At 39.7% G+C, this 25703-nt stretch overlaps 1 protein-coding gene across 1 annotated transcript; it reads right to left on the bottom strand.

The window, feature by feature from the left end:
- Positions 1 to 24037: 24037 nt before the first annotated feature.
- Positions 24038 to 24859, bottom strand: LOC138869474 (uncharacterized). Its single transcript, XM_070147094.1, has 2 exons — positions 24741 to 24859; positions 24038 to 24650 (listed from the first exon to the last, which is right to left on the bottom strand). Exons 1-2 carry the CDS (start codon positions 24857 to 24859, stop codon positions 24038 to 24040), a joined length of 732 nt encoding a protein of 243 aa, XP_070003195.1.
- Positions 24860 to 25703: the final 844 nt, after the last annotated feature.

Raw genomic sequence — 25703 nt, forward strand, 5'->3', positions numbered from 1 at the left:
TAAATAAAAATAGAATGCGTACAAAAAAAAAGAATTAAATGCGAGAAAAAATAATAGAAATAAAAATACATAAATAAATAAAATGCGTAAATAAAAATTACAAAATTCAATGGGTCTAACCGTGAAAAAACCCTCAAGCCAAGATTCTCATCTTGGATCTAAGATCCTTGATGGAAGATCTTGGCCTGAGGATTTTTTAACGGCTAGAAAAAATGAAAAGGGGGTAGATCTAGGGTTTTGGCCTTTTTAGATCTCAGATCTATGGATTTTGGTTGGGGTTTTGGGGATTTGGTTGGTAGGATGAGGTTTAGGAGGATGAGAGGAGTGTATAGTGTGAGTTTGAGGGGTTTTGGAGTTCCGTCGCCGCCTTGGGCGATTTCTGGAGGTGGGGTAGTGGTGGTGGGAGAGTTCCGGCCACATTTTGGTTTTAAGGGGGTTGGTTTTTTATGGGTTTAGGTTGTGGGGTAAGGTAGAGGAGAAAAAGAGGAGAAGATTGAAGTTATTTTGAGGTTTTTTGGAGGTTGGCCGCCGCTAGTGGAGATTTCCGGTTGGCGGTGCCGCCGGTGGAGAAGGGTGGCGGCGGTGGGAGAAGGGAGAGAAAGGGGGACGGCTATGGTTTTGGGTTTGGGAGAGAGATGGGAGAGAATGGGGAGTTGGGAAATGAAGGGGGGAAAGGTTTTATGACACTTTTATATTAAAAGGAGGGGTGAGTTCCGGACCGCTGGTTCTAGTTGGAGATCAATGGCCAAAATTAAAAGGGGAAAAGATGGGTTGGGATCATATTTTTAAGGTTTTTGGGCTTGAGGTGTTTTGGGTTAAATTAAGATTGGGCTAGTTTAAAAAGAAATGGCCTAATTCGGCCAAAAACCCTTTTTTAAAATTTTTTTAAAGACTAATTTGAATAAACCTTAAACTAAGTATTAAATTATCTTAATTTGTAAAATTTAACTAATTATCTATTTATAATAATTATAAAAATTACTTGATCCTAAATTAAAAGAGAAAAATCAATAATATAAAAATTAAAAGGTAAAAAATGTAAAATGAGCCATTTTTTTATTTTCAACTTTAATAAAACAAATAATTAACTAATTAATCCTAAAACTATAAAAACGAAAATCTAAATGCAATGCATGGTATTTTTTGACATTTTCATGATTTTAATAAAAATTAAACAGCACAAAAATGCAAACAATTACTAAAATCCTATCAAATGGAAAATAATTGGAAAAAAATCTATTTTCTTGGATTTTATAGGAATAATTTTTATAGGGCAAGAATCACATGCTCACATAGAGTCTTTCCATCAAAATTGATCTTCAAGTTCCGCACTTTAGTCACAAATGTGTCCTTTCTGATGTGGGCGACATTGGCATAAATTCCTTCACTAGGTGCTCATTAACATCCGGCAACCCATTTGTGAAGTGTTTCCACCCCATTCTTTCATCAAATTGCCGCTTCGCATTGGGGTTGTGGGGCAGAAGATCCAGCTCTATAAATTGACGCTCATGTATGAATGACCTCTGATGCCACCACTCCCGGAACTTGTGGTAGGCTTGCTCACTGACAAATCTCTATTGTCACACCTCCGGGTTTCTTGTTCTTTCCAACCCTCCAGTCTAGGTGTCACTTCCTCTTCCGTCACCCGGTGTCTCAACATCTACATCAATGGGCTCCGGTGTATGTGGGGAGGTTGTAGGAGAGACTGATGCTGAGGACTCACTACTCTCCGCTAAGCCATCAGACGACTTAGAAGAAGCAGGAGAAGTAGGAGAAGCTGGGGGTGTAGGCATGTCTCTCAGTCGAAATCTCCCTAGGAAGTCCCGTACACAAGCGGGCACAAAATCACCCTCTGAGGCCTCCCGGGAGGGAACATACTCACTCCTCTCGGAGTGGGATGCAGCTCTGTCAGCATCTCTAATATCTTTCCGCTTTTTCTTAATGGATTGCCGCACTGCTAAGGGTAACTTGATTTGACCGCGTCCCCTACCCCGGGAGGACTCTGCTTTTCCTTTTTGTTTGTCACTATGATAACTAGGGATTATGATGCATTTTACACTCCTTGTTACTTGAGTTTTGATTAACAATGGGTATAAAATTGTCCCAAAGGCTTACATGTTGTACTTGCTTGTAGGGTTTGGTCAAAAAGGTGACAATTAGTCAAAACCAGCTCAAAAAGGAGTGAAACATGCACAAGTACCAAGAACAAGTTCAAGTACAGTGCAACAGGTCCAGTGCGGCCGCACTCCATTTGGTGCGGTCCGCAGTGAAGAGATTCGGAGAGTGCTAAATTTTGGAAACTCAAGCGTTGCAGCCGCAAAGAATTTTGTGCGGACCTCAATGACCTCACCGCGTCCGCACTCGATATTGTGCGGTCCGATAAGACAGAGTTTAGAGAGTTTCCACTTTGGAGAATCAATGCCAATGCGGTCTGCGGTCCTTTTTGCGCAGACCCGCAATAGAAGCTACCGCGGCCGTTGTATATTTTGTGCGGCCTGCGGTGGCCAAGATCAGAGAGCAGAGTTTAAAGACAAGAAGCCTCACTGCTGCCGTACACGATTTTGTGCGGTCCGCACTACCCTCGCAGGGGTATTTTTGTCCAGAAAATTTGGCCTAGTATAAATAGTTTTTTTCCCATTTTTAGGTCATCAGTTGTATTTTAACATTGAGCTGCGCTCGTGAACAAGGTGTCTTAACCATTTTGAGTAATTTTAGAGTAGTTTCATCATTGAATCTTCAAGTATTAGCTTGTAATTAAATATTATGGGTTTTTCTTCATCTATTTCTTTGTTTTCTTCTATTATCATGAGTAGCTAGACCCAATAGCTAGGGTTGTGACTCAACCCTAGTGTGGGTATTTAATGGGTCTTGAGTTTTAAGGCTTGAATGTCTATGGGTGTTTGATATTTGAAATAATTTGTCTTTTTCATGTTGAATTAGTGGTTGCAAACACTAATTTATGTCTATTTGACTTGGGTTCTTCTTGAGAAAGAGAACTTGAGTCTAGGAAAATTAGTCCAACAAGGAATTGAGATGTATTCAAGAGATTGAAAGCCCCAAATTAAAGGGTTAAATCTAGAGATAGTGATACCCGACTTGAACCTAAATTGCTTGCACAAATTATCATACCCAATTGGTCTTGAGAAAGTCAATTAGGGCAAAATCACTCAAACTACCGAGAGGTATAGAGTGAGAAGTTTAGTGCATTGGTTATATCATAATCGCCAACATGACAATCTAGCCTTAGACTGGGGAACCCGTCAAGTATCTACCTAGGAGAAAGTCACTTCCCTAGTGCCTTCTTAACTATTTAGACAACCTTTCAAGTATCTTACTCTTAGCTTAACTTAGCTTAATTTAGCATAATATTAGAAGTAATCAAAAGACCAATAATGTTTGGAAGAGCAATTACGCATCTCCAGTTTAGATAGGAACCCAATTCCCATTTCTAGCTCCCTGTGGAAATCGATCCCGATCTTCTCGGGTAAAAGCTACTTCGACCACTCTCGCTACTCTGTAGTAGTGCAGGGTTGGCACAAATCACACTGCCACCTTTTGTTTTAACTATTGGTTGCATACATAGTCAGTGAAAGCTCGTTAGTATGCTAAAAGAAACAGTAAAGAAAAACAGATGAACAATTGACAGTGGTGTAACAACTCTCAGAACCGCTGACAGCGGATAAAAAAGGGTGGTAGTGGAATGAGAACTGTTGAGAGTGGAAAAAGGTCCGCGGCCATAGAGGCATGGGGATCAGACTACCCATCCTTTGATTCTAAAGTCCCGCTATCAGCGGAATTAGCCACCAGTGTGTCACGACCCAAATCGATGGGCCGCGACGAGCACCCCATACCTTTCTTAACCGAGTACCAACATAACATATCTTTTATATCATTCTATTATAGATAAATGAACCGGAGTAAAGCATGAGGGAATACAAACTTATACATATGAAGTACGGCCCTATAAGGCCGACATGATTCTTCGTATACTCGAAACATAGGCCGATAAGGCCATACAAGTATCCGTATACATGACATCTGTCTACAAGCCTCTAAGAATACATAATATCATAAAGGTCGGGACAGGGTCCCGCCATAACAATAAATATATGTACTAATTATACTGACCAAAAAAGGAACTCCAGAGCAAATGGAGTGCACCAACACCTTCCGTTGAGCCGATAGCCTACTTGGAGGACTCTCGACCTGTCTATCAGGACCTGCGGGCATGAAATGCAGCGTCCCCAGGCAAAAGGGATGTTAGTACGAACAATGTACCGAGTATGTAAGGCACATGAATAAATACATAACAGACATGAAAGATCGACCTATAAGTCTGAAAAACTTTGTAAATCATGAAATACTTATAGTGTCATGCATATGCATATGCGTATGAATGTCATGTCGTGCATGGGTACATGTTTCATAACATCATCAGCCTCTGAGGGCATCCCGTCATATCATCTCGGCCACTGTGGGCAAATTATCAACGTATACCAACTGATCAGGTGGTGGTGCGTATATAACACCGTAACCTTTCCCATATCCCATATACATATATATACATACATATATATGCGTATATAATGCCATCTGCTCATGGGTAAATGTGCATGTATAAATGCATGAAATGCATATGAAATACGTTAATAAAATCTCTCGGTACGTCATAAGACCATTATGTCTCTAATTAATATCATGAAATAAACTTTACCAACTTACGTATTTTTTAGACCCACGAACAGATGATAGAATAATATGACACATGGAAATTCAAGAATATTGGCACCTCTAATACTTCTATGAATAGAGTCATTTATGGAAGTTGTGCATTTTTTCGTTTTGTTTATGTCGTATAGATCATGCCAAAAAGAAAGAAGGGATGGACTTAACATATCTGGACCGATTCCCTTCATAATTCCTCTAACACACGTCTTTTGCAAAGAACATATAACGGCGGATCGAAGTAGGGGAAAATACATATGATATTCTTGAGAAAAGTTGTACCAGACTCCCTTAGAATCGCAAAATCTCGTTGCTATAACATTACAAAGTCTCGTTTAAGTGAAAGATTAAAGCAACTCACGTTGCTAAATGAAGCTCACCTTACTGAAGCCTTTCACATAGATTTAATACATCTTTAATTTGAAATTATAAATTGATTTCAAGTCTTGGTGGTGTGGCCCCACCATTCAAGACTTGTGTCACATACTTTTTTTAAAATGTGACACCATTCAATGTAATTCTAGAGTCACCATATGTATCTCCATGTGGCTGCCACGTTTTGGATTATTGAATCTTATCCAAAGATTTTAATTATTCCACCACTAATTATTAATTAATTAGTTAATTCCCCCATTATCCAATAATTCACATAATTAAGGATTATATCAAATCACTTAAAATACTATTCACTTTTAACATACCTTATACACCTTACTATCATGGTCATGTGGTACCTTGTATGGCACTAGTTCATAAATATCGGGTATTTTAGCTTGGGCCGTATTTTATCCCAACATGGCAAACTTGGACGAAAATTCATTTTCTTTGGCTTGCTTCCCCTCTCACCTTCATGAATTTACTCATCACTTGTTTGAAATAGCATAATCTTTTTAATCTCCAAATAATCTTTTCCTTGGATTGATGTCAATTACCTTACGACAAATTCAACATGCAATGCTACAGGGTGCAACATCATCGTAATTTAATACTGCGAAGCGTAACATCATCGTAATGTGATACTGCAAGGCATAACATCATCATAACATAATACTGCAGGGCGTAACATCATCGTAATATAATACTACGGGACGTTATATCGACATAATATTGCGGGGCGTAACACGCTAACCGCGGTATTCAAAACTTCCCAAACTCAGATTTTTGCATATGAACGATGACCGCGGAAATACATCCGCGGCAGCGGAATTCAATAACAAACTAAGCAACCTAGGGATTTAATTTTTCTTGCTATTAGCGGATATCATCTATACTATTAACCCCAACTAGGTATTAATTAATCAACCCTAACTATTTAAGCATAATTTATTTAACACTAATGAATCCTAAGTTAAAATTAAAAGAAAAGAGAACGAAGAAATAGAAACTAACAAATAAAAGAAAGACAAGTACAAATTGAAGAACAATGAGTAAGTGAAATTACCAGTTGTGAAATGAGTGATGAAAATGGACTTTAATTTTGTGTTTGTGCGGATTAGGGCTTGGGTGAACAGTAATAATTAAGCTTGAGAATTCAGAGATCGAAAAGGGTAAAAGGTAGTAGGACCGTCTATTATAAAAAGTACCCTGGGACCCACAAAGCTCACCTGGCGTGGCCGCGAAATTTTACCGTAGTCTGCATGTTTGACTTACAGAAAGGCTGATGGTTTAAGAATACCGCTGAGAGCGTAAAATGGGGCGCGACCGCGGTCTTGCACTGCTAACCGTGAAAAGTCCTCCGCGAACATGGACGAAACTTCAGTAAAGTCTCATTTTAGACTTTTCAAGCCCCCGTCCACTACCAAATTATGCCTCCGCGAACTGGCCACCGCTGACTGTGAAAAATGGAGTGCTGTCAGCAGTCCAACTACAGACTTTGCCAAATTTGTCAGCTTTGTCCTGCACTACATCAAATATTCCTACACACATATCACAACCAGTTAGTCCAAAACAAATCCTACACTAAGAAGAAAATCAAAAAAGAAGAAAAACATATGGGTTGTCTCCCAAGAAGCGCCTGATTTAACATCGCGACACGACGCAGGTTACCATCAATCATTTGAGATGGATCATGGCCACCACGTGGCTGTCATCAAACTTGCCAAGATGGTGCTTCACTCTGTGCCCATTAACTCTAAAAGATTTCACCATTTCTGTTTTTCAAATCAAGAGCACCAAATGGAGTTACATGCACCACCTCAAAAGGACCACTCCATTTTGATTTGAGCTTTCCCGAAAATAGTCGTAACCGAGAATTGAATAAAAGAACCAAGTCACCCTCATTGAATTCCTTTCTCTACGCATATTTGTCATATAAGTACTTCATCTTGTCCTTATACAAGGACGAGCTGGAATAGCCATGAAATCAGAACTCATCAAACTCATTGAGTTGCTCTACCCGGAGATTTGCTGCTATATCCCATTTAAGATTTAACTTTTTCAAAGCCCACATGGTCTTGTGATCTAACTCAATTGGCAAATGGGAAGCTTTCCCAAATACCAACCAGTACAGAGACATACCAATCGGAGTCTTGTAAGCAGTCATGTAAGCCCCCAAAGCATCATCCAGTTTCTTTGACCAGTCAGCCCTATTTGCATTGACAGTCTTTTTTATAATATGCTTTTTATCTCCCTGTTAGAGACATCAACTTTCCCACTATCCTGAGGATGGTAAGAGGTTGAAACCTTGAGATTTCCACCATACTTTGCAAGCAAAGTGTCAAATACCTTATTGCAGAAATGAGAACCCCCATCACTGATGATTGCTCTAGGAGTGTCAAACTGAGTAAAGATATTCTTCTTGAGAAAAGCCACCACACTCCGGGCCTCGTTGTTGGGTAAATCCACGGCCTCAACCCACTTGGAAACATAATTAACGGCCACCAGAATGTACGCGTTGCTACATGAACTCACAAAAGGTCCCATGAAGTCAATGCCCCACACGTCAAATATGTCAACCTCAAGAATAGTAGTAAGAGGCATTTCATCCTTCTTTGAAATTCCACTAGCTCTCTGACACTCATCACATCTCTTCACAAGATCACCCGCATCCTTGTAAAATGTAGGCCAATAAAAACCACAACTAAGAACCTTTGAAGTTTTTCTCACCCCACCATGATGACTACCGTAGGGAGAGGAATGACAAGCATCAAGAATACTCATTTGCTCCTCTTTCGGAACACATCTCCGGATCACACCATCATTACAAATTTTTAACAAATAAGGCTCATCCGAGTAGTATTCCAAGCTATCCCGTTTAAGCTTCTTCCTTTGGTTATAAGAGAGCTCACACAGAACAATACAAGTCTCAAGAAAGTTGGCAACATCCGTGAACCAAGGCATGTTATTCATAGATATGGAGAGGAGTTGCTCATCAGAGAATGAATCATTAATTTCGAGGCTATCACGGGGCCTCCCATCCTCCTCCAAGCGGGACAAGTGGTCCGCCACTTAGTTTTCACACCCTTTTCGATCAACAATCTCAAGGTCAAACTCTTGAAACAATAGAACCCTTCATTAAATGGGAGTGGTTGTCAATTTGTACTTGAGAAGTTCAAAAGCTTTCATGCATTCATCATTAAACACGAACTTTGCATCATTTTCCAATAATTTGCACAAAGGATTCACTACCTTAGAAAAGTCTTTGATGAATCTTCGGTAGAACCCCGCATGCCCAAGAAAACTCCTAGCCCCCTTGACTGAAGTAGTAGGAGGAAGCTTTGAAATCACTTCAATATTTGCCTTGTCCACCTCTATCCCGTTCTTTGAGATCTTATGGCCGAGGACAATGCCCTCCTCGACCATAAAGTGACATTTTTTTCTAGTTAAGCACTAGATTTGTCCCCTCACATTGGGCTAAACTTTGTAAAGATTACCCAAGCATTCTTCAAAAGAGTCACCCACAATACTGATATCATCCATGAACACTTCCAAGAAGTCATCCACTATGTCAGTAAATATAGCCATCATACACCGCTGAAAGGTAGCTGGTGCATTACACAAACCAAATGGAATCCTAGAAAATGCAAAGGTGTCATACGGACATGTGAAGGTGGTTTTCTCCTGGTCTTCTAGAGCAATCAAAATCTGGTTGTAACTTGAGTACTCATCCAAAAAGCAGTAAAAGGCACGTCCAGCAAGTCTATCCAGCATCTGGTCAAGAAAGGGCAATGGAAAATGATCTTTGCGGGTCACTTTATTCAGCTTTCTGTAGTCCATGCACACCCTCCATCCGGTGACAGTCCTGGTAGGAATCAACTCATTCTGCTCATTGGTGACCACAGTCATACTACCATTCTTCGGCACACATTGCACCGGTGAAGTCCAAGAACTATCCGAGATAGGGCACACAACCCTTGCATCTAGCTACTTGATCACCTCCTTTTTAACAACCTCTTGTATAGCCTCGTTCAAACTCCTTTAATGTTCCATGGAGGGCTTGGAATCATCTTCAAGTATAATTTTGTGCATGAAAAAGGTGAGGCTTATTCCCCGAATATCAGCTAAAGTCTATCCAATTGCCTTCTTCCTTCTTTGGAGCACCTCCAGTGTGGCATCTACATGCACATTAGTAAGACAAGAAGAAAAAATAACATGTAAAGTTGAACTAGGGCCCAAGAATTCATACCTGAGGTATGAAGGCAAAGGCTTCAACTCCAAAACGGGAGGTTCCTCAATTGAGGGCTTTATTGGCGGAGTCTTTCTATTCTCAAGATCCAAAGAAAGCTTGCAGGGCTCATCAGAATAAGAATCCATTCCGTGCAAGGCATTGACACACTCCACCCTACCTTCATCCTCATTCACATCAAGGTTCAACAATACCGCTTCTAAAGAATCCTCCACATTGATCATGGCACTAGTATCATCAACTATCACCTCCATTACAAGATCCACAAAAGAGCAAACTTCAGTTCTATTTAGTTGCCTCATTGATTTATACACATGAAAGACAACTTTTTTGTCACCCACTCGGAAGGTAAGCTCCCCTGCTTCCACATCAACCAATGCCTTCCTTGTCTCAAGGAAAGGCCTTCCCAAGATTATCGGCACCTCATAGTCTACTTCGTAGTGAAGAATCACAAAATCAGCAGGCAAAATAAACTTGTCAACCCGGACAAGAACATCATCAATAATACCAAGCGGCCTTTTCATTGTTCTATTCGCCATTTGCAATCTCATTGAAGTAGGTCTCAGTTGACCAATACCCAATGTTTTGAATACAGAGTAAGGCATCAAATTATACTTTCTCCCAAATCACACAATGCCTTTGCAAAATCCGCACTCCCAATGGTACATGGAATGGTGAAAGAGTCGGGATCTTCAAGCTTTGGAGCCATCGAGTGCACAACTGCACTTACTTGATGAGTAATTTTGATGGTCTCACAATCCATAGATCTCTTTTTAGTCACCAAGTCTTTCATAAACTTAGCTTAACCCAACATTTGCTCAAGAGCTTCCACCAAAGGAACATTGATCGACAAGCTTTTCATCATCTCAATAAACTTATTAAATTGGTTTTCATTCTTTTGCTTCGTAAGTCTTTGAGGGAAAGGTGGAGGAGGCCTTGGCAAGGGAGCCTTAGCCTTGGACACTACCATTTCCGGTATGTCTATTACGTGTTCCCTAGACGGGTTCACATCATTTTGAGTCTCCACCTCATTATCATGAATATCAATTCTCACTTCAGCATTCAAATTCTCTTCACTAACTTGCTCATCAACTATAGGAACATTATCATCTTGTACTTCAACCTCATCACTCACTACTTCCTTTTGCTTGGAGGTATTCACTTCACCACCTCTACCGTTTCTTGTGATCAGCACCATTGCATGTCTGGTATTGTTCCCACCCTTCAGGTTTACTACCGTATCACTAGGTAGAGCTCCCTTAGGGCGAGTATTCAAAGATTGCGAAATCTGGCCAAGTTGAACCTCCAAGTTTCGGTTTGATGTATTATGGGGTGCCAAATAGGCATCAGAGTCGGTATTCTTTTTATCATTTGTTCAAACATCATCTTGATCCTTCCCATCGCATTGTTTGATGAGCTAGGACCTTGGGACAGAAATGGAGGTGTGTTGCTTGGTTGTTGATACATCGGAGGTCTTTGAAAGCCTTGCCCCCGATTCTCTTGATTGCCATTATTCCAACCTCATTGGTTGTTGTTTCCTCCCCAATTACTGTTGTTGCCACTCCAGTTTCCCTGGTTGCCCCAATTCTGATTGTTGTTCCCCAGTTGCTATTTCCCTGTTGGTTTTGATTCCCTAGTTTCCTTGGATCTCCACTATTGTTGTTGGTTAGGAACATTGCTCCTTTGTCCTTGGTAATTGTTCACATACTGAACTTCTTCACTTTGCTCATCATACCCATCATCTTGGTTGAAACCACTGCTACCCTACTCATATTGATCTGGACTTCCTTGATCTTGTTGACCTCTTTGTCGCCTCTTATTGACCAACATGTTTACACCTTCCAAAGCATTTACTTGTCTCGGCGCTTGAACTTGTTGCAATTGGCTTTTGCCAACTGGTTCATTGTTGTAGCTAACTCTGCTATTGCCTGGCCATAGGCGTGAAGCTCTTTGTGCAGGTGAATAATAGTGGGATCACCCTGTGGCACATTAGCTCGACTTTTCCAAGCTGAGGAAGTATCTGCCATCTCATCCAATATCTCACACGCCTCAGCATAAGGTGTGTTCATAAATTCCCCCCCCCCCCACACCCTTGCTAGTTGGTTCACTATACACTGATTGGTCGTGTTAATGCTACGGTAGAATGTTTGCTGGATCATTGCTTCGGTCATGTTATTGTTCGAACATTTTTTCACCATTGTCTGATATCTCTCCCAGATCTCATGAAGTGGTTCATTAGGTTCCTGTTTGAAGGCCAAAATCTCATCTCTCAATGTTTTATATGCCCCGTCGAGAAAAACTTAACTATAAACGTGTCGGCCAACTCATCCCACGTAGTGATGGAATGGTTGGGAAGTCTTTCGAGACAGTCTAAAGCTTTCCCTCTAAGTGAAAAGGGGAACAATCTCAATCTCAATGCATCCTCTAACACATTTATCTGTTTGCTTCCCCAACAGGTATCCACAAAACCCTTTAGATGTTTATATGCACTCTAATGGGGAGCACATTTGAAGTACCCTCGTTGCTCCAATAAAGTCAACATCACATTTTTAATCTAGAAATTGCCCGCCTAGATTCGAGGTGAGACAATTGCACTTGGATACCCTTCGTTTAGAAGCACCCGAGGAGCCACTCTTGGAGGAGCTGGGGGAGGGTCTGGAATGTTTTCATTGTCCTGGCGGCCACTTCTTTGTCCTTGAGGTACTAAAGGCACCTCATCTTCACCATTATCATCTACCTCTTCCCCCAGGAGAACATTTCCAAGAGGATCATTGTTTGCCATTTTGTACCTGAATCAATTGACTCACACAAGTTAGTAAAATAGAAGGAAAGAAAAACAAGACACAAAACTAGTCAGATAGATAGCCAAAACCATTTAGCTCCCCAGCAACGGCGCCAAAAAGTGATCGGCTCCAACCCTGTACCACTACAGAATGGCAAGAGTGGTCGATGCAGCTTTTACCCGAAAGGTCGGGATCGAATCCACAGAGAGCTAATATTAGTTTGGAATTGGGTTTCTATCTAATCTAGCTATGTGTGATGTTCTTAATTGCACTTCCAATAATGATTTGTTTTGGTTACTATTCTACTTTGAACACAAATGAAGAATGAAAATAAGCTAAGTATGATATATTTGTAAGGGTTTTCTTAATTGGTAAAAAGGCACTAGAGAAGTAACCTATACCTAGGTAAGTATCTAACGGGTTCAAAAACTTAGGGCAGGCTTGTTATAATTGGTATCATAATATAACCATTGCACATAATTACTCACTCTATACCTCTCGGTAATTTGAGTGACTTTGCCGTAATTGGCTTTCTCAAGCCCAATTGGGTGTTTAAACAATGCAAGCAAAATTGGCTCAAGTCAGGTATTACTATCTCTAGGTTTAACCCTTTAATTGAGGCTATCAATCTTTTGAATGCACTCCAATTCCTTATTAGCCTGAATTTTCCTAGACTTAGTCTCTCTTTCTCGAGAAGAGCCTAAGTCAAAAAGGCACAAATCAGTGTTTGCAACCACCAATTCAACAATTAAAGCATGAATCAAGCTAAATATCATTGACCCATAAATATTTACGCCCTAAAATTGAAGACCCACTAAATACCCACACAAGGGTTGGGCCACAACCCTAGCTAATGGGTTTACCTACTCATAATCAAAGAAGAAATAAAAGATGGAGATGAAATATAATCCATAAAAACTAATTACAAGAGTAAAATCTAAGATTAATTGCTAAAGATGTTCTAAAATTATTCTAAAAAGCAAAAAGCGGTTGTTCACGTGCTCTACAAACAACAGATGCCCTAAAAATCTGAAAAAGAACCATTTATACACAGCTAAATTTTTCAGACAAAGTTGCCCCTACGGAGATTCTGCTGACAGCGGAAAACACGTCACATCAGCGCTATGACTTCCGCGGCCGCAGAAAAGAAAGCGCGGACCGCGGTTCTTCTCTTCTGAGCTAGATCTGAACTTGAGTCCGCTGGGAGCGGAAAAACAACTGCCTCAGTGCTCCTTCAACCACGGATGCGAAATATTATCATGGACCGCGCCTTTCAATTTGAGCTCCAAACTATAGTTCTCTGAATCTTGATTCCGCTGAGGGCGAGAATTGGACCGCGGCTGCGTTAGATGATACCATTGCCGCGTAATTTCACCACAGGAAACGGTTGACTGTTAAGCTCAAAAACTGACTCTCTAAACCTTGCTACCGATGAGAGCGTAGTTAAGACCACCTCAGTGGTGGACCCTCCGCGTCCGCTTCTATTTCTTCGCCGTCAGCGCCCTTTTGACTCAGCTTTGAACTTGTGCAGGTTTCACTCCTTTATGAGTTGGTTATGACTTACTTGTCTCTTTTTGACCAAACACTACAAACAAGCACAATAAGTTAGCTTTCGGAAATACTTGCACATACTTTTAATCTAAAACCTAAGCAAAAAGGAGCATAAAATAGGCTAGAATCCCTAGTTATCAGAGGTCATGAAAGAGATAGAAGATATGATGCAAGATTTTAAAGTGGTAAGGTAAAAATGAACAACGTACGAGATACTCAAATGCAGAAGAGTGTGAATAGTCCATACTTTGGATAAAAGGCTAAAAGCGCGGGGATTCAGTATCCAGGAAGGATAGAGGTTTCATTAGTGGCATATCTTCCAGCCTATGGTTTCTAGGTATTGAGAGGTCTAGTTAAAAGAGTAAAGAAGAGTTTGAGATGATGTGATGTCTCGCTTAACGTTCAACAATAACATAAGGAAATCTAGGGTGCAAATAAGTTGAATGAAGGTTGCGAGCAGTATAAATGGATATGTATGGGTCGCAAGATAAAGTATGATAGAGCGACAAGATTGTAGGAAGACATGAGTAAGGATAAGAAAGGGCGAGTGAGAAGGTGACGAGAATGGATAAGCCTCGTGATTAAGCCCACGAAAATGAGAGAGAGCTGATGGGTTCTCTAAATTATATAAGGCTCAGTATAGCCAGAATGAACTCAAAAGGAGTCTAAGACTAGTAGCATTTAGAAGAGATGGAATGCTGCCCTGGTAGTGGAATAAGGCATAATTGTGATAGATAAAGGGTAACATTTGGGACTTCGATTGAGTAATGACCTGAAGAGGATTTCATGAATTGTAAGGGACTAAAATACCCATATAAGGTGAGTCATACTGGGATGCTATAAAGTACGATTATGAAAGTATAGTATCACCCCTAGGTGGATCAATTTAATTATTCCGGATATCCCTAATGAGACGCGAGCCCTAGCAACGTTGTTACATAAGAGATCAAGTTATCAGTGGTAGATGATGTATCAACATTAAGGTGAATCAACAATAGGTAGATGAAAGTTCAACAGTGTGAGATGAAATTAGACCATCAGTCTTAAGGATAAGCAACGAGAGTAACCAGAGGTTGGTTGCAGACCTTAGTAATGATAAATCGAAGCAAGAAATATGGTATGGTATGACCTACATAGATGTAGTAAAGTCATAAGAATGGATAACTAGGTCTATGAAATAAGATATAGCAATATTCGCAAGTTCTATAAGGTACCGAGCGAAAAACTTCAGTATACCTATAGATGCCCAGAGAGACATCTTATTAAGCTTTGTATATGTTTACAAAGTAAGGCCTAGAAATTGGCTAAAAGCTGGGGGAAAAAGGAGAGAAGAGACGCATAAGCACACTTACAAGGTCAGAGTCGTACAGGCTTCATGATAGAAGGTAGCAACAGTTACGAGACTGGAAGGATTCTGACCATAAGTCGTGGTGTGAGAAAGAGGCCTAAAGGGAGGAATACTCTGAACATTGGATTTAATCACAGAACAGTTGCCTAGATGGAAAGGAGAGTAATAAAGTATTCGGAAGACATAGGTTATGAAAATGATAAGAGCACCAGTCAACATTCGAGGACGAATGTTCCAAAGGGAGGAATGATGTTACATCCCGCATTTTTGTATGTTAAAGTTTCGTTGTAAGTTAATCGATGTAAGTTCAGGAATTGGATTATTTTGAGATTTTAAGTATTATGCTATTTCAATAAGTGATAAGTAAATTCGTAAAGGTGATAGGGGAATCAAGTCAAAGAAAATGATTTTCGTCCAAGTTTGGCATGTTGGGATAAAATACGACCCGAGCTAAAATACTCGGTATTTATGGACTAGTGTCATACGAGGTACCACATGACCATGATAGTAAGGTGTATAAGGTATGTGAAAAGTAAATAGTATTTTAAATAAGTGGAAATAATTCTCAATTATGTGGGTAATTGGTTAATTATTGGGTAATGGGACATTACCTAGTTAATTAATAACTAGTGGTGGATTAATTAAAAACTTTTGGATAAGGACAAACCTCCCACATGAAAGCAAATGGAAAAGGATCTAACGACTCTTGTTTTGGGCAATTGAATAAGAAGGACACAAGGACTATGCATTAGCTCTCAAAAACATGGAAAGATGACTATGTTAGTCATCTTTATAATTGTTTCAATTAGTATCCAATATGAAGGTGCTTAATCAATTTAAGCCAGCAACATTCTCTTTCCAATCCAACCATTTCAAACCAATTTCCTATTCAACCATTCTCTTTCCAATCCAGCATTCTCTTTCCAATCCAACTTATAAGAAATTCTTATAAGTTGTAAATAGGTAAGAACATGATTTGTGATGGAAATTTGTCATTGTGATTCTTATAAGCTTATAGGTAAATTGTGAATTGGATCAAAACATTAGCAATAGCCAATTTCCCACAAAAGAAAAACGTGAATTCTTGCAACCAAAAGAAATCTAATGAGAATTATTAGAACCTTAGCAACGTAATATTTTGCGGTTCTAAAGGAGTACGGTGCAATATTTTCCAAGAACATTATACAGATTTTTTCCTACCCCATTTATGTTAAGGCTAAGCCCTTCCTTCATTTTGGCATAATCTTATAATTACAAGAGTTTGATAACGAGGCATAAAGAAAAATTCATATCCCGGAATTTACGTATATTTTGCTAGTCTCGCAAGTTACAATATTTTCTTTATTGGGACTTCATATTCATTTGAGTATTTTCTTCTTCCAATCATGAGAGTATAGAGTCTATATATACAGTATTACATTATTTTCATTACCATCGAGCTATAATCGATGGGTAGGCCCCTACTGGGTAACCTCTGATCAGATGGTAAGTTATATACCGAGCCTACTGTGGCCGAGTGCCTATGAGCGAGCCTAGTTGGTCGAGATACAGAGCCTAGTATGGCTGAGCGCCTATGAGCGAGCCTACTACGACAGAGCAGTTATATACATACCGAGCCTTATAAGGTCGGACAACTATTTTACTTACTATATTGAGAGAGTTGAGTCAGTATCAGCAGGTAAGCATATCTTCAGATTATCTTTGACTCCCAATTACTTTCACTTATTATATTATCAGCTCAGTTTCAGCTTTCAGTATATTGCCTTACATACGCGGTACATTATTTCGTATTGATGTCCCTTTCTGGGGACACTGCATTTCGTGCATGCAAGTTCAGACAGACAGAAGGGTAGACCTCATCATTAAGTGTTGCTCGAGTTCATCTTGATCGGTAAGCTCCATGCCTTTCAGAGTTGTCGGGTCTAGAACCTATGTACATCTTACATATATATATGTATGTTATGAGTAGGTCTGGGAGTTATTCCTATCACAGTATATCCATCAGTAGAGGCTTGTAGACATATCATGTCAGTTAGTACAGTATATTGGGCTTGCAGGCCTTGTAGGTATATTTGGTTGATTTGTCAGCTGTAGTAGTTATGACGGCCTTGTCGGCCCAGCTTTAAATTGATATTTAGTCAGCATTCGTAGTTGTCTTTCAATGTGGCCCATGTCCAAAGTATGACATCATATGTTTAGAGTTCTTTAGTCACAAGTTGGTATGCAAGGATAGGTGAGGCACCAGGTGTCAGTCTCGCCCCTAGGTTTGGGGCGTGACATCTTTGATCCTTCCAATTGCCGATACAATGTCTGATGTATCGACGCTAAATTTATATTCCTATAACCGATGTGCCTTTACGGGATCGGCATGCTTATCAAAACCACCTTTGCTCATAAGCACCTGAGAATTTTGTCCCCGATCACTTCTTCGATCATTCCGGGAGGGATTGCGTCCTGCACCATTGTTCCTTCGATCTGTGGGATATAGTTGATATCGTTCTCTATTCAACCTTGGCTCCCTGTTGACGTCCTTTGGGGTTTTAACTGCCAACCTGTTTGGATGTACTGAACCAGAAGGGGCTCCTAATTGGTCGCCCTTGAACCTGATCTTCAATTGATATCAATTGTGCGCATCTGCCCAAGTTACTGCTGGGTACTCGACCAAATTTTGTTTCAACTGACGTGATGCTATCGAACTCCACTCATTCAACCCTTGGGTGAAAGCTTGAATGGCTCAATCATCTATGACCGGTGGCAACTCCATGCGTTCCGTTTGAAATCGGGATACAAACTCCCTCAGCATTTCATTATCCCTTTGTCTTTTTTGAAAATATCCGATTTTCTTGTTGCGACCTTTATGACCCCGACGTGTGCCTTCACGAAAGAATCTGTTAACATGGCGAATGAGTCGATGGAATTTGGTGGCAAGTTGTGATACCAAATCATTGCTCCCTTTGACAAAGTTTCCCCAAATTGTTTCAGCAAAACGGACTCGATCTCATCATTTTCTAAGTCATTTTCCTTTATTCCACACGTGTATGAAGTGATATGTTCATTAGGGTCGGTGGTCCCGTTGTATTTAGGTATATCCGACATACGGAACTTCTTAAGAACGGGCTTTAGAGCCGTACTATGAGGAAAAGGTTTCTGCACGAACTTTTTTGAATCCAACCCCTTTAGGATCGGGGGTGCCCTCCATATCTGATCAACTTTGGAGTTGTATGTTTTTCACTTTTTAACGTTATCTTCAATTTTCTTCTCTTCCGACTCAATTCTTTTAGTGAGCTCCTCGAGTATTTTTATAATTGTAGGATCAGTCCCTGATCCGTTTCCATTCGACCTCTCTGGAGTTGGCTCGGTACAGCGAGTAATTTCTGGCTCACCACACTCGGAGTTCTATATTGACTTTGAAGCTGAGCAATAGCGGCCTATTGAGCATGTAGCATCTCGAATATTACCTAGAGACTAACTCCCTCGTCTCCAACGTCCTGTGTTCCTTGGCCACCAGATTGGCCTTCCCTACGCACACTCCCTTCAGGGTTCACGCCTAAGTCCGTATTCAAAGCGATGTGCGAACTGACATCAACTTGATCGGCAATCGGTACTCCCCCAAGGTTAACCAGTGGCACCCTAGCTCCTAGAGCAATTACATTGTCATTTTCTGCGTGAAACCTGAGGCCATCGTCACCATGTACGGGTGTGTTTTGTGAGTTTGACTTGTTTTAACCTGAAAGCAAAAATTCTTGACAAGAACAAGCGTGAAATAATGTGTGTTATCATAATCAGCACTGAACAATCACTATTAAACTTATATTGTTGTTTTAAGGATATGTGATTTAATCCAATACCAATTGATAATTAAGAAATAAAATAGATAAATTAGAGAGTAAAATAAGTCAAACTAGTATACAAGCTAAATCTTGACCTCGGCCTATGACAGTCTCAAGGTGGGATAGTAAGAACAGCAAATTATAAGTGTCACAACCCGGAATTTCCACCATCGGGAGTCGTGATGGCTCCTACTTGTGGAAGCTAGGCAAGCCGCGCAACAAAGAATCACTAACTCTTTCAACTTTTAGTCCTTTTTAACAATTTAGATTAACAGGTAATCAACATTGAATATTAACGATAAATATAACAAGTGGAAGACTTAAACAGATAAAAATAACCAAAGCCAGTACTACAATGCCAACATACGTCTCTACCCGGAATTCGGCGTCACAATATCACGGACCGACAAAGATTACTACATCAAATGTCTGAAAGAAATACAATCTATTTCGAAATCAATAAAAACAGAGTACATAATAAGATAGAAGAGAACGTCGGGCCTGCGGACGCCTGTAGGACTACCTCGGGATCTCTAGCTGGACTGAAGGCAGCCACCGGTATGCTATAGTCTAAGAGCTGCTCCGGGATCTGCACATAGTGCAGAGTGTAGCATCAGCACAACCGACCCCATGTGCTGGTAAGTGTCTGGCCTAACCCCGGCAAAGTAGTGACGAGACTATGACCAGACCCCAGATAAACCTGTGTAGTTATGTAATATACAGCGGAAAATAAAACAGGAATAAACAATTAAAGATGGGAGGGGGGTGCATGATGCGGGGGAAATATCAAATCCAACAGAAAATTTAGAGAAATATAAGAGAACAATTCAAGATCAACAACAAAACAATAATAACACTGTTGCGGCGCTCAACCCAATCCCTATCATTTAACATTGTTGCGGCGTGCAACCCGATCCAGCTGTATCATTGTTACAACGTGCAACCCAATCCAATATAATATTGTTGCGGCTTGCAACCCGATCCATGTATATCATTGTTGCGGCGTGCAACCCTATCCAATATAATATTATTGCGGTGTGCAACCCGATCCATTTATATCATTGTTGCGGTGTGCAACCTGATCCAATATAACATTGTTGCGGCGTGCAACCCGACCTATATCTATACATTTAACAACAATCATACCAAGAGTCCCGGCAAGGGATCAACAAAGAACTATACTATCCAGGCAAGGGATTCGACCGTCAAATACGTCCCGGCAAGGGAGAAACAACTATAACCAATCTTATTCCAACATCTAGCATCTCAGCTAACACCAATACTCAATCATAAGTAATTTCCACGAGAAAAATCTTAATCCTTGCTCAATACCGAGAATCATCAATTAAAGTATCCGTAGTATTATTTTAGAACACATTAAATTACAATTCAAGACTCACGGTCATGCTCGACACCAACGTATAGATACTCATCACCATGCCTATATGTCATACTCAACAAGAAACAAGTAGCAAATAGGACACAACTCCTAATCCCTCAAGCTAAGGTTAGACCAAACACTTACCTCGAACTTCCACGGCCAACTCAAACCTCAAACACCGCTTTTCCTTTTGAATTTAGTTCCAAATCAGTTGTATCTAGACATAATCGACTTAATAACATCAATAAATGCTAAACAATCCAATTCCAATGCTTAATTATAGCTTTCTAATCATTCTTCCCAAAAAGTCAAAAATCGACCCTAGGCCCGCTTGGTCAAAACACGAGGTTCGGACTAAGACCCGATCAACCATTCACCCACGAGCCCGAATATATAATTTATTTTAAAATTGACCCCAAAACGAGGTCAAATTCCCAAATAATCAAAAAGCCCTAACTCTACCCAAATCCCTAATTTTCTACCCTTAATCTCATGATTTAGGACTAGAATTCTAGTGGGTATTGATAAAAATAAAAGAAAACGAGCTTAGGATTACATACCTATGAAGCTATGGTGAAGTTCCTCTTCAAAAATCGCCCAAGAGGTGTGGAGAAGATGAAGTTTATGAAAAATGGTGAAGTTCCTGTAATGCATTCTGTTTTTGAACTTAAAATAACTGGGCGAATTTGGTCTATGCTTTCGCGACAAGCTCATCGCGTTCGCGATGAGCTAGGCCTGAGAGACCTTTGCGTTCGCGGAAATGGGCTCGCGTTTGTGGAGCACTAACTCCTCGAGCCTTCGCGTTCGCGTCCAGGTGGTCGCGTTCGCGTATGTATAATACCCCTCCCCCTGCCCAGGCTCATAAGCCTTCACGTTCGCGATACCAGGCTCGCGTTCGCGAAGGGAAGACCCTCCAAAGCTTCGCGTTCGCGACCTGGGTCTCGCGTTCGCGTAGAAGGAAATTTCCTTCAGCGTGAATAACTCATCGCGTTCGCGAGGGTCCTCCCGCGAACGCGAGGAAGAAAATACCAGAACTGAAAAACCTACAACTTTTTATGAGTTCAAAACCTTCCGAAACTCATCCGAGCCCTCGGGGCTCCAAACTAAACATACGTACTAACTCAATAACACCATATGAACTTATCCTGGTGATCAAATTGCCTAAATAACATCATGAACATCGAATTAAACCTCAAAATCAATGGAATTTCTCAAAACTTCTTTGAACATCAAATTTTGCATTTAAGGTCTGAATATTGTCAAATGGATCTCGTTTCTTACCAAACTTTACCGACAACACATATAAATCATATTGAACTTGTACCGTGTTCCGGAACCATAATACGGGCCCGAAACCACACATTTCACATAGCATTTCACTTTAAAAAACCTTTATATTTTTCAGAAAATAATTTCTTTTAAAAAATCATTTCTCGGACTTGGGACCTCGGAATTCGATTCCGGGCATACGTCCAAGTCCCATATTTTTCCACGGACCCTCCGGGACCATCAAATCACGAGTTCGGGTCCGTTTACCCAAAATATTGACCGAAGTCAACTTAAATGCATTTTAAGTCAAAATTTTAACATTTATCACAAATTTTCACATAATAGCTTTCCGGCTACGCGCCTTGACTGTGCACGCAAATCGAGGAGATGCTGAAAGAGGGTTTTAAGGCCTTGAAATGCAGAATTTATTTTGAAAACAAGTGATGACCTTTTGGGTCATCACAATAAGACAACTCTGATGAACAGTAAGCAAGAAAGTGATGAACGTATATTTTCTTATCAGTGAACAGTGGTTTACAAATGAATGGGATCCCCCTTTATAAAATAGGGGAGTCCTAAATAATGTACACTTCTAATTACTGTATGGAATCATATTTAACAGTTGTCTAACCGCCGAATACCAATCCATTCCTAAATTTACACTGTGATCTTCGGGCCGTTGCGAGTATCTCGCTCTTTTCATTTCTGAATCATAACGGTATTATCTCGAAGCATGCCTTCTTCCGACCTCGACAAATGATATCGAGCTTCGACCCCGAGTTCGGCGTCCTGGCCTTCGTATCACTTTCTCCATCGAAGACACCGCATACAACATTAATATTCCATAAAGTATACGTTAAGTAATATCTAGTTTTATTCAATGAATTTAGAAACGTTCTAACAATGATGATAAAAGATCAATGATTTCAATGGGCGTTCACCTTCAACCACTATATATATATATATATATATATATATATATATATATATATATATATATATATATATATATATATAGCTTTGTGGGTTCAAACATTTAAGCCCCAAAAATATTTTCAGAATATATAACAATTCAAAATATATATATAAACTTTGTGGGTTCAAACATTTAAGCCCGAAAAATATTTTCAGAATATATAACAATTCAAAGAACCATTCCCATAGTAATCCAAATTTCAAAAAATATTCTTGGTATATTCTCTATATATACGTGTAATTTGATGCCTATTCGAAATGTTCTTTATCTTTTTGTTGGTTTGGAATGTTTCTTGCTTTGTTGGATTCCTCAATTAAAATTAGCGAGTTTGGTAGGAAACTGATCCTAAAATGAGTTGAGAACTCGAAACGAAAGCATTAATTTGAGGAAACAATACTGCCTTTAGATTAAACTGACACCAATATAATCTAATATGTATCCATTAAACATGACAAAAACCTAAGCTTGATTCCTTGACATCTGCCAGCGGAAAAATATAACAGGACTTCATTTTGTACTTTGCATTGTCTTCTTTGCATATGCTTATAAAATAAAAGATGAAATTAATCAATTTTCTACTTCTTTTTGTTCAAAAGTATAGTGATGGGAAAAAAGAACGAGAATTATTTAATCCTTTTTTGCATAAATTGAACATTAATTTTTAAAATAAATTTTCTACATTTAATAATAAGATAAAATATTATAAAATGCAATGGTGTATGGTCCACTACAGTAGGTTGGGTGTGTTTTCCCGAGCAGGAAAGATAATAGGCGATGTACCATCCTTGCTGCTACGTACATTTTTCTTGACTTGACAGATTCATTCAATTCAAAGAGGATGATACCTTTGGCAAGGGATCAGAATTTAGTGACTTATGATAATCTTGTGAATCCAAAAGTCATTTAGAAATTGAGGTTTCCCCTCAGGTAGGGTGGCAAACGGGTGGATCGGGTCGGATATGAGCGGGTCAAAACGAATAATTTAAAAAATGAATAAATTATCCGACCTGACCCGTATTTGAGACGGATAAAAACGAGCTTATCCGGCGGATACTTTCCTATATTTAACTAATTAGGATAGTTGTTCAATTTTTCTAACTTCTTTTGCCATTTGATCTCTTGTTGCCCTCTTGTATGAAGCTCTAAAATAATAGTCTTCACCCTCTGATGGCTTGTTGTCTTCCTGTCTTGAAATCTTCTTTGGTTCCTTTCTGCCCACACATGGTACACAACAGCTATATATAGGAACCTTAAAATGTGTGTTTTGCCTCTACACGAGCTCCTCTTTTTCAGCCATTTTGTTTCAGTATTCCACCGCCCTATATTATGTGTTTCTCTCATCTATTTTAATAGAGTTGCCCACATTTTTCTGGAATATTCACATTCAAAATATAAGTGCTCCATTGTCTCTTCAGTAGCTTTTTCACATAGCACACAATCACTAGCTACTGATATGCCCCATTTTCTTAGTTTATCTACTGTTGTGAGCTTCTTGTGCATAGCCAATCACAATATAAATTGATGCCTTGGCAGTGCCTTAGAGCCAATTGTTATCTTCTTCCAGCTACACTTAGGATACTGTTATCATTGAAGCCAATTGTGAACTCTTGTTCTATCATTCTTGGTTCTGTGATCCTAACCCCTTGATCATTGTATATTGAACCAATTCTATTTCTTGCTTTCCTTGCCTTTAGTTGTTCATGAAAGAATTTGGTATTTTGATCTCCTTCTTTTATCCAAATTGCTCTAGATCTCTGTCTCAGCACCTTCTCATTAACATTTTCCCATTTTACTATCTGGCTTATCAGTTCTTTTTCTTCTGAAATCAACTCAGTATTGAATGGATCTTTATCAAGGTTCTCCTGAGTGTTCTTCAACTGTTTTCTTAGATTGTCCAGCTTCTTGTCTAAGGATGACATCTCTTTATTAAGCTTCATCACTCTGTCATTTAATCTCCTCAGTTTCATCCACACAGAGTACATTTTATATCCTTCTATTTGCTGCCCCCATACTTCTTTCACAGCTTGCTCAAACTTCTTGTTATGCAATAACACATTGTATAATCTAAATGGTTTAGGCAAATAGGACTTGACTATCAATGTGTTAATGATAATAGGAGAATGATCAGAAGCACCTGGCTTTTCAAAAATAGCTTCAATACTACTATATTTTGTCAGCCAAGAAGCATTACCAAAGGCCTAGTCGATGTTACTGTAGATTCTATCATTTGTATCGCTCTTGTTACACCAAGACCATTGGCTTCCCTTTCTGTTTAGTTGTCCCACCCCAATATCATCAATACATCTCTGAAAGTCCACCAATTCAGCTTGTTGTACTGGTTGTCTATTAATTCGATCATCAATAGATAGCATAATGTTAAAATCTCTTGTTAGCAACCATGCCTCCTGAATAATACTCTGAATTTGCCTTAACTGATGTCACGACCCCAACCCCGGTCGTGATGGCGCCCAACACACTGATAGGCAAGCCTGACCAACTAACAACCTCAATTCATTTTCTTATAAAAATTATTATCAGCTAACACAGTTAAATTGCTGAATTACCCTAATAAGAGTTTAAGACAACGAGTTAAATATGCAGAAAATTCAGACGATAATACTACTACATAGCCCGAACAGATCTGGTGTCACAAGTCTCGAGCCTCTAGTACAAGTTTAACAGCCTAATACATAATCAGTCTAGGAAATACGGATAAAACGAAAGGATAGAAGGGAGGGATCCGGGCTGCGGACGCCATGCAGCTACCTCGATGCTCCCGGATATGAACTGATCGACTGAAAATCCTCACTCAGCCTCTGGAACACCTGGATCTGCACGCAAGGTGTAGGGAGTAATGTGAGTACTCCGACCCAGTGAGTAATAAGCATAAATAATGATTGAGAATAAGAAATCATGGAAAATACAGAGTAATCTATAATGCGGCAGTTGAAACAAGTAATATAAAGCAATAAACCAATGGAAACGAAATATGGTAATGCTACAACAAATAAGCGGTTAAGTGACAGACATATAGAGAAAATCAACACATGGAACGGTACCCTATGGTACCCGCTGCGGCGTGCAGCCCGATCCGTATATTTCGTCGATGGAGCTCACTAGGAGTGTGCAGACTCCGGAAGGGGCCCTTTATGGACCAAGCGCAATATCAAGCCATCTTGTGGCATCAAATCTAGGCCCTCGGCCTCATATCAATAT

Source organism: Nicotiana sylvestris, chromosome 5, assembly GCF_000393655.2.
Source record: "Nicotiana sylvestris chromosome 5, ASM39365v2, whole genome shotgun sequence".
Taxonomy (NCBI): domain Eukaryota; kingdom Viridiplantae; phylum Streptophyta; class Magnoliopsida; order Solanales; family Solanaceae; genus Nicotiana; species Nicotiana sylvestris.